General features: G+C 38.3%; 2 protein-coding genes across 2 annotated transcripts; both read right to left on the minus strand.

Moving 5' to 3' along the window:
- Nucleotides 1-205: 205 nt before the first annotated feature.
- LOC125712879 (olfactory receptor 6N2-like) lies at nucleotides 206-2626 on the minus strand. The gene is made up of 2 exons (XM_048983425.1): nucleotides 2347-2626; nucleotides 206-1297 (listed from the first exon to the last, which is right to left on the minus strand). Exon 2 carries the CDS (start codon nucleotides 1289-1291, stop codon nucleotides 341-343), a length of 951 nt encoding a protein of 316 aa, XP_048839382.1. The 5' UTR covers nucleotides 1292-1297; nucleotides 2347-2626; the 3' UTR covers nucleotides 206-340.
- A 3870-nt stretch (nucleotides 2627-6496) lies between these two features.
- Nucleotides 6497-9809, minus strand: LOC125712860 (olfactory receptor 5AC2-like). The gene is made up of 2 exons (XM_048983391.1): nucleotides 9746-9809; nucleotides 6497-7696 (listed from the first exon to the last, which is right to left on the minus strand). The coding sequence occupies exons 1-2, from the start codon at nucleotides 9746-9748 to the stop codon at nucleotides 6728-6730; spliced, it is 972 nt and encodes a 323-aa protein (XP_048839348.1). The 5' UTR covers nucleotides 9749-9809; the 3' UTR covers nucleotides 6497-6727.
- Between the last annotated feature and the right edge of the window lie 505 nt (nucleotides 9810-10314).

The following is a 10314-nucleotide window of genomic DNA, read 5'->3' on the forward strand; positions in this document are numbered from 1 at the left end:
AGAGCCAACTATATTACTACCCCTGACCTAGCAAGGGATATTGGCAAGTCCCACTGGAACAGAGAATACACACTGGCAGCTTAATGTGTACTGTATGTTATTGCATGCAGTGTTATGCAATAGAAATTCAACCACACATTGAAGAGGGGTTTGGTTGTTTGTTTTAATTATTTACATGATGTTAAAAAAGTTTTACTTGCAATAGCACCCAATAATGTTTTGAAGTAAAGCACTGAAAATGTATAAATAAAGACTAGGTGAAGCTAAATGTCTACTTTAGTCTTATTACTGTAGGTCTGTTTTTCAAGGCAGTTGATGTCTTCACTCTCTTGCTTTGCACTCATTGTGGAAACAACCTTCTGACACATACCCTTTTGAATAAAGTTCTTATTTTTGGTAGCCTTAAACCATATATTATAGGAGTAAAGACTGGGGAAATCATTAGAAAGTACACTGATATAATCACCCGAATTAAGGATGGAATGTAAGACAAGTCAAATCTGCTTTGAACAATTTCAAAGAAACAAGCAACAGAAAAGTTTAGCAATGAGGCTAAATGAGGAGTGCAGGTCTTCAGGGCTTTCGCCCGGCTGCCTTTTGATTTTAAACATACAATAAATATTTTAGCGTAAGAGTAAAAAATAAAGAAAAAGGGAACGACAATACTTAAAAACAAATTAACCAGACCATAAACATTAATAGTAGTTGTATTTATACATGAAAGCTTGACTAACGAATAGTTGTCACAGTAAACTTTATTAATGGTATTTCCACATAAAGGTAGCGTCATAGTGAAAATAACGGTAGTAGCTACTTTTAGGATGGGGTACATCCAGATAACAAAAATAAAGGCAACCACTTTTGCCGGCGTCATGATCAGGTTGTACTGTAAAGGCTGAATGATGGCCACATACCTGTCATAAGACATTACAGCTAGATTCAAAAGTTCTGCAGTTCCGTAGGAGTGGAGGCAGAAAACTTGCAGAATGCAGTGCGTTTTGGAGATCACGTGGGTTTTTGATAGCATGTTCAGTAACAGTACTGGGTACAGGCCAGTGCTTCCATATAATTCATTTATGCACAGATTGCACAGGAACACGTACATGGGTTCATGCAAACTTCTCTCTGCACAAATCAGTGATATTAGCAGTGAGTTTGCCAAAATGATTGACGAGTACATAATGAAAATGACGAAGAAGCAAAAATATCTGATCAATCCGATGTCTTCATATGCGGTCAGGAGGAATGACGTGACACTGGATGAGTTCATGGCCTGCCGATCTAATTCCATTCACCTCTGAGCAAACAAAAGGATACATTTACTTGAGATTTACAATTGTTTGAAACAATTTTATATTTGAAAAGTATGCATAAGGTAAAGTGTGTACAGTATTAATACCACAGAATGCCATTTAAAAAATAAATAATAATAATAATAATACATATAAAGTGGGATAGAAAAATGTATATTTATTGCACTAAAACATAACTCCTCATCTTCCAGTATTGCTAGAGAACATACATGAATTATATTTTAATTTTTAAAATGATGCATTAATGGATACATTTCAAGAGCTCACATTCTGCAGTTATTTAAATTTATATAAGCAAAATAGCAATTTTGAAACTGAAGATTACAGATGAGTATCTCAATACTTTTAATTAGTACATTAATTAGAACATAATCAAAACAACTTACAACTAGTGACATAAAGGGTGGTTTCTTATCCTATACATGTGACATACAGTATTCTTGAAATGTATGCACAATACAGACAGATAAAAAAATAAATATAAATGCCTTATTAGGTAGCAAAATCGTAATCGAGTCTTAGGCTACTAAGGTATATTTTCTTCATAAAACCCATACAGAGTAATATAATTATTACTATACTTACTTAATCTGTTAAGTCTTTTCGGGTTATCTGACAATAGCATAATTTGTAAAATGGGTTTGTAATTTTCAGGCAGGCCATAATGTTTTGGGGAATTCGATCCCGATTTCTAAAGTCACCTATGAAATCTGTCAAAAAGTGACATACAGCAAACCTGTTCTGTACTGGGGAAATATATATATATATATATATATATATATATATATATATATTATCATGCCTGATACTTCATATAATACATAATAGCTTTGGACTGAGGCTAAAATCTACAAAATCTAAAACACTACCAAACGAAAAATACTGATGTTGATTAATTAATTATTTAAATATAATTTGATTCATATTAAGTAGGCTTGTCTGGTACTAAAAATGTGTAACTGTTTATTAAAACGCAATGTTAATTTTGCAGCCACTGGTGTAAGGTATCGTTCCTTATAAAATATATCCTTACCTGGTGTGTTCTCTATTCGTGCCTCCCTCTTCCACAGCAACAGAAATAACAAGAAGTTCGCTGAATTAAAAAAGAAGATACAATCTTTCTCATATTTTAAAAATGAAAAACAAAAAATAGATAGATTTTTAAAACCACCCACAAGAAAAGTGTCTTAACAAAAAATAAAATATGTTGTATAGATGTATGTACTATTTATAAAATGAAAAAAATTTAAAGTTCAACAAATCTGATCAAAATGCTACTGTAGCTCATGTCATGCATGTGACTTGGTCTCAATAATGGTGATCCGTACAGTGATCAGTGCCGCATTTTATACTATCTGAACAAGGCCTAAAACTGCCGTTAACAAATTATTTGTTACCAGGGTTCTACCAAGGGAAATAGTTTGCCACAGGTGATATTACAATGAGTTCAAACGTCAGCAGATGTGTCTCAGTGGTATTATTTATCCTACGGAGAGGATGACCCACCAATCAAGAAAGAAAAAGATGTCAACATGCATTTTCTGGCTATATGGTGGATAAAAATTAAAAATAGATATTGCTTTGAATAAAACAATTATAAAACAACTGAACATTTTTATGATACAATACAAAATAATATTAATTCTTTTATATCAAAAGGAAGTTGTGTTACTGATCCCATGAAACTTGAAAACTGTCAAATTTCAACTTAATGTCAAAATGACTGTGGATAATAGTGTGACAGGTGTGGAGCATTTTAATAAAGGGGACAATCCCGCTTTACAATGGAAGTTCTGACTTTAAGGACAGCTCACTGCCAGCGTTACACAGAATGGAAACCAGCAATTTACATTGTGGTGGAAACACATGGACTTCACAGTATAACATTACATGGTTACAGCACTTACTGTCCAGTTTTGCTTCGTAAATATACCGACACACACATGGCTAGCCCTGCTGTGCATAAACGCGGAGGTCTGCAGTGAATGCACTGGGCATCTCACTTATCCGTCTCCACAGACCGGTCAGCTTCCCCTCTCATTGCCTCTTCCAAAAGCCGCCTGCTGAGGCGCGGACCCAGTGCTGAGCGCAGTGGCATCTTGCTGCTCCTTGGGGGACAGGCTAAGGCGGACATCCTCTTCCAGTGCCAGTGGTCCGCTGCCCCAGCCGCCGTGCCACCCCGTGGGGTACACCCGGAAAGTTAGGGGTCCGGCAGCTCATTCCCGCCATAGAGTGGCAACTGTAGGGTGGTCTTTTCTGGAGGAGGCCGGATTTTTCCCTTGCAAATACAAGGTGACGAGGAACAAATGTCACTTTGAATGTCTCTGGACAGGGTGGTGGAAACATGCAGCCATCAGACAGGAAGCCACGTTCGGTTCCTGCAATGCTACCCAACTTAATGCCAGTCGACAAGCCCCCCTCACCCTGAAAACAAAAAAATGAGCTATTGTATGCTCAGATATGATGCTGATTTTGGGTATATAAGTGTATGCATTTGGATATATAAGTGCATGCATTTGGTTATATAAGTGTGTGCACTTGGGTATATAAGTGTAGGCATTTGGATATATAAGTGCATGCATTTGGTTATATAAGTGCAGGCATTTGGATATTTATGTGTATGTATTTGAGTATATAAGTGTGTGCATTTGGTTATATAAGTGCAGGCATTTGGATATTTATGTGTATGTATTTGAGTATATAAGTGTGTGCATTTGGGTATATATGTGTATGCATTTGGGTATATATGCATATGCATTTCACTCCTTGTTTATAATTCTCTTCCAAACTGTATTTCTCCCACATATGTTATTCAATAGCAGGCAAGCCGCAGTGTCATCATTTACACAATGGTGCAATTTTCACTCAAAATACTGACCATAGCGGTAATACTACTGGCTGGTCAGTAGGTGGCATCATAGGCCACACAATGGTAGGGAAAGGCAGTTTATCTTCCTGCTTATTATCATTTTATTGTCATTACAACAGTTCACAAGACCAGGTTCACAGAGACAGATTTGCCAACTAAGTAAAGGGTGTGTGTGTGTGTGTGTGTGTAGAAAGTACTGTCTTAGGCAGTGCAAAGAAATGTTTATAGCTGTTTATCTGGGTAGAAAGTGTACTTTGGTTTAGAACAAAAACCACAATTTAACATTAGATCAAGTGCAAATTAAGAGTAACACAATAAAAACTAATAATAATTTCTTCTGTTTTCTAAAAAGTTACTGGTATCTAGTTGGATGGCTAGATGAACACCGCTTCAGTTCCCAAACTTCTCCTCAGGGGCACCTCAGCCGTTCCATGATTTTGTTAAATTTCACCAACTGCTCAATTAAATAATTAAATATACTGGTTTAAAAAGTCAGCGAGAGGGGGCGGCATGGTGGTGCAGTGGTTAGCACTGTCGCCTCACACGTCTAGGACCTGGGTTTGAGTCTCTGCCAAGGTTACATATGTGTGGAGTTTACATGTTCTCCCCATGTCGTCGTGGGGTTTCCTCCGGGTACTCCGGTTTCCCCCCACAGTCCAAAAAAACATGCTGAGGCTAATTGGACTTGCTAAATTGGATGGATGGGTGGAAGTCAGTGAGAGATTGACATGCTTCAGTACTTCCAAGTAATAGATCATTGGCCTCTTGATCCTGCCCATGAAGGAGCCAGTCCGTTCACCATGTCCCCCCCCCAGCCTTTAGTCCCGCCAGTGGAAAGTGCATGAGTGCCAACCCTATGCCACGTCTCCAGCCATTGAAGCAGCATGTGGCGATACTCCTGCCCACTGCGTAGCCAGGGAAGTACATGATGCTATATATGTAGCAGGGAGTTTGGGTTTGGATAAATAACTGAAAAACATTTGGTGGAAGTGAAATGTTAAAACTTACTCCATGGGGGATTAACTGCAGCATCTGCTAGAAAAGTCTGTTACAACATAATTAATTCAATATTCTATCAATATATTACAAATAGATGCTGTTTATTGGTCTATCCATCTTAACCAATATGTCGCAATCCGGTCCTCGGGGACCCACAGCCAGTCCACGTTTTCGCTCCCTCCCACCTTCCAGCAAGAACGGTCTGTAGGTCACCTAGGGTTGAGAAACAATGATCTAAACACCAGCACCTGAGTCGCACCACACTGTCTGGGAGTCAAAAGTCTAACAGGGAAAAAAAGTCAAGCCTGAAAAAAATTAGATGAGCATACTTTATTGATCCCTGGATGGAAATTCTCTTTTTGCTTTCACCATCTGGTTCTGAGTAGCAAAACAAGCTTGGTAGTGAAGGGCAGCCACCCATAGTGGCGCTCAGGGAGCTGGGGATTAGGGGCCTTGCTCCAGGACCTACGGACACGACCCCTGCTGAGGCCAGCCTCAAACGGCCACAGAAGCTGAGCCAACGCTGCCCCCAAAGTCTCATGTAAATATCTATTTGTCTTGTGCCTTTTACAGTGTTACATTATGCACTGCTCTGTTGCAAAAGTCTTACAGTAATAGATAAATATTTATATCTTTTAATTTATTAACCAGTTATACAAGTACACTGGAGTTGTTTAGTGTCTGTATACTTTATATGTCTCTCCTGTCAGACAAACACAGGAGAAAAGAAAGCTTGAGGTGAAAGTGCAGGGGCAGTTATTTAATTACGCGCTTTTTTGGGGTTAAGGGTTTTGCTCAGGGCCAAACGGTAACATCGCTCTGCTAACCATATGATTTGAAACGGTCTCAGTCAGATTACAGGCACCGGAGTCTTATCCCACATGCCCACACTCTTGCACAGATTCATTAAATTAACTATCCACGGTATAATATTTTGATTCAGCATTTCATGCATTGGCTGAAGTGTTTCATTTAGAGACAGGATTTTAAAAAATTATGAAACCAGATTAAAATAGACAAGAGCCAGGTCGTCCCTGTCACTAATGAATCCTTCTTGAATATTCTGCGTTCCGGTACTGGTCCCAGTGTCCAATAACAAACAGTAGGTAGGACGCATGTCACTTTCAACACATTTTGCAAAGTGCTTCCAGGACCCCCCCATGACCCTGAAAAGTATAAGTGTTTACAGAAAATGGATGGATGGGTGGATGGATGGATGGATGGCAATTATAATAGTTTACAACACAATATTTATTTACTTAGCAGTTTCATTTAATAAATCAAAGCGATCATTTTTCTAGAGAGCTATGTTTATTACACAGAGTATTATACAGATTTAGAATTTTGCATTCAAGTATAACATGTTCAGCAAATAAACTGGAAAACAGCAGTTCTACAAGGCCTATAAACACCATGAACCAACATCAGCACTTTAGCATACGGCTTGACTGAGCTCCCGGTAACTGGATTTTAACTGTTCTGCGATACATACTGGCAATTAAACGTTTCCAGATAGCAACATAATAGAAAACTCACACTGCACATTCTATTTTTTAACCACTGGTGACAGCCTACTTTTGCCTCTGAACAGGCAGATGATTTGGATTCTTATGGTCCGGATGCTCACTCCATAAATAACAGGGTTTAACAGCGGAGGGAAAATCAAAAAGTACAGCGACAGGAAGGTATAAGCTTCGTAAGGCATGTGACTCATGTTAAACCTGCTCTGAATCACTTCAAAAAGGCAGCCAACGCAATAATTGATGACTGCCAATAAGTGCGGTCCACAGGTACGAAGGGCTTTGCCCTGAGATTCTGCACCTGAATGCATACAGATTATGAGTATCTGAGTGTAGGAGAAGAGGATAGTTATAACCTGGGGTAATATAAAGACGCCAATTGTTAAAAGACCAATAACATTGTTAACCGTTATATCATTGCAGGAGAGTTTCAGCACAAAAAAATTGGCACAGTATACTTTAAATATGACTCTACTGCAGAATGTGAGTCGTACAGTTAGTACGAAATACAAGCCGAATGTAACAAAGGGATAACACCAAGAAAATGCAAGGAGAGAACGCAGTCTTCTAGCAGACATGATACTGTGATATTGTAATGGGTAACAAATGGCGATGTACCGGTCGTAACTCATTACAGCCAAAATAGTAAATTCAGTTATGGAAAAGGTATGTAAACAAAACACCTGTGCTAAGCAACCAGCGACTGATACCTCGTGAGATTGCGATGACAAATGTTTGAGGAGAAAAGGGAACAGGCTTGTGCTACCATACAGTCCGTTACACATCAGGTTACATATGTGTAAATGCATAGGTTCATGCAGCAGTTTTACAGTGTAAATGACTCCAATAAGAACTGAATTGCTGACAAGGATGCAGATGTACAAAATAAAGAAAACAGAGAAATACAACTGTGCCAACGTTTCCATTTCAGAATAGCCAGTCAGTATGAAAGATGTCACTGCCGATGTGTTTCCCATCTCCTTGGTTACATGAGACTGTAACAAAAAGATCGGTGTAAGCCGGAGCAAAGGCAGCCCTACTGAAGACACAGTGTATCAGCGGAATTTATGGAGCTATTACATCTGTGTCAGTATTCGTTATACATCAAGTACAGTGGTACCTCAGAACTTGAACGTAATCCGTTCTGGATTTGGGTTCGAATCCTAAAAAGTTCCAGTTTTGATAGAATTTTCTCCATAAGAAATAATGGAAAACCAATTAATTGGTTCCCGGTCCCAAAAAATTTAACCTAAATATATATTTTTTTAACGTTTAAACACAGAATGAACAGGATAAAACAAGAAAAGCAGATATTAAATATATCTAAGCACATTTACCAAAGTAATTTGTAAAGTAAGAAAATAAATGTATCCACACAATGTCCATCCATCCATTTTCCAAACCGCTGGGTTGCAGGGGGTCTTTGAAAATGTATATTTTCCGGAGCCTATCCCGGAAGCAATGGGCACAAGGCAGGGAACAACCCAGGATGGGGGGCCAGCCCATCACAGGGCACACTCACACACCATTCACACACACAGGCATACCTACGGGCAATTTAGTAACTCCAATCACCCTCAGCATGTTTTTGGACTGTGGGGGGAAACCGGAGTACCCGGAGGAAACCCCACGACGACATGGGGAGAACATGCAAACTCCACACACATGTGACCCTGGTGGAGACCCAGGTCTCAGAGGTGTGAGGCAACAGTGCTAACTACTGCACCACCATGCCGCCCCATACAGTGCTAACCACTGCACCACCATGCCGCCCCGCCACACAATGTGCAAAGAGAAAAAAAAACCAACGACACATTTTTCATAAACCCAGACACAGCGCCAACACTAGACTATGACATAACTTATTGCGTAAGTTTATTTTTACTATTACTCTATATTCGTTTGTTCGGAAATCGCAAACTTTTAGGTTGTAACATTTGTACAATTATTGCGTAACTTTTTGGTGAGCAATAGCTACCAAAATGATATAAAGTACAGTGTATTACCTGAAATTTTCAATAAAAAAAGCAACCAAATCACCAACAAGCGATGCTATGACAGCGAATGCAAGGCTGAGACTGAAGTGTTAGCCTTTGTTTCCGCTGAGAAATTAATTTCCCCACGCAACAGTTATCTTAGGTCGGCGTTCACGGTTCTACTTCTGAGATTCAGATCGAGTTCTTTTTTTTTTTCGAACTGCTTGGTTCGACTATTGAGAAATTCGAGTTCTAATGAGTTTGAATACTGAGGTACCACTGTACTGTATATGAAACGAGGCGCTTGAAAATGATAGAAAATAATACATGATAGATATTACATAATATATTTTTTATATATATATATATATATATATATATATATATATATATACACACACACACACACACACACAGCTCTGGAAAAATTAAGAGACCACCCTACATTTTCAAATCCTGGTTTAATCCTGGTTCTGCTGACTGAAGGCCACACTGTGCAACAGGCTGCTCGCAGGCTCAATGTATACAAGGCGAAGCAGGAGGCAGAGAGCAGAGGTAACTTTCTAATGCCAGAGATAACCGCTAACTTATCCGCTGGTGCTTCATGAATCTGAGGATGATATCAAGTGACCTTCAAAAAGAACAGGAAGCATTAAGTGCAGGTGTGAAGTGCACTGCTAAAACAGTTCGTATCAGGCTCCTAGAAGCAGAACTGAAGTTCCATAAAGCGAGGAAGAAGCCCTTCATCAATGAGAACCAGGGAAGAGCCAGGCTGCAGAAAAATATATATTTCACACAGGTGCACACCTATAAATTGAGAAATGAGTAAAAGTAAAAATTTTGCTTTGTCTTCTATTTTTTTTCCAGAGCTGTATATATAAAACAAAAATTATAAATATATACTAAAATATTCCATAATACTGTTCACTGAAATCAAAGATGATCTTCAGTACCATAATCATAATCAGCAATGAGTAAAAATAATCTATGACCTATACATTAAAAAAAATCGGTACCATACATTCTCACCATATTTTACAAGTACTATAGTAGGATTAAGCCATTTACCATCTTTTTCTACAGCCTTTATGTTGCCTATAATACAGTCGGTGCTGACCAGCGAAAATGAAGCGGTTGCACACTCTCCGAACCTTTTATTTAGAACAGAAATTCCCAACGTGACCTTTACCCATCCCATGTGACCTTTACCCATCTGATGCAGACGTTCCTGAATAACCTGCAGTATGATGAAACCTCCACTAATCTGAATTTCTAAGATGGGGGCTCTTATTCTTTATACAGTAAGGCAACAATTTATCCAATGCTTAACACAGTTTAACCAATTTAACTAATCAATTTAGTCTATTTAAAAGCTTTTCTGTCAAAAAGTTTTTATTAAGTAAAGTTTTGAATTCGATTTTATATTTCCTTATAATATAAATGACATATCAAAGCCATTATTAATCTAACCTAATCATAATATAATCTTGGCTGTAATTGGCATTGATTGCTGTGGTGGTGTTGACACCACAATAATTATTAAATATAAATGAATAAGTTCAAAAATATTAGAAATTGAGAATAGGGATACAAGCTTTAAAAAAACTAATTCTCTTGGGGTTGTATTTGTCTCGTAT

The sequence above is a fragment of the Brienomyrus brachyistius genome, chromosome 18, assembly GCF_023856365.1.
Source record: "Brienomyrus brachyistius isolate T26 chromosome 18, BBRACH_0.4, whole genome shotgun sequence".
In the NCBI taxonomy this organism is placed as follows: domain Eukaryota; kingdom Metazoa; phylum Chordata; class Actinopteri; order Osteoglossiformes; family Mormyridae; genus Brienomyrus; species Brienomyrus brachyistius.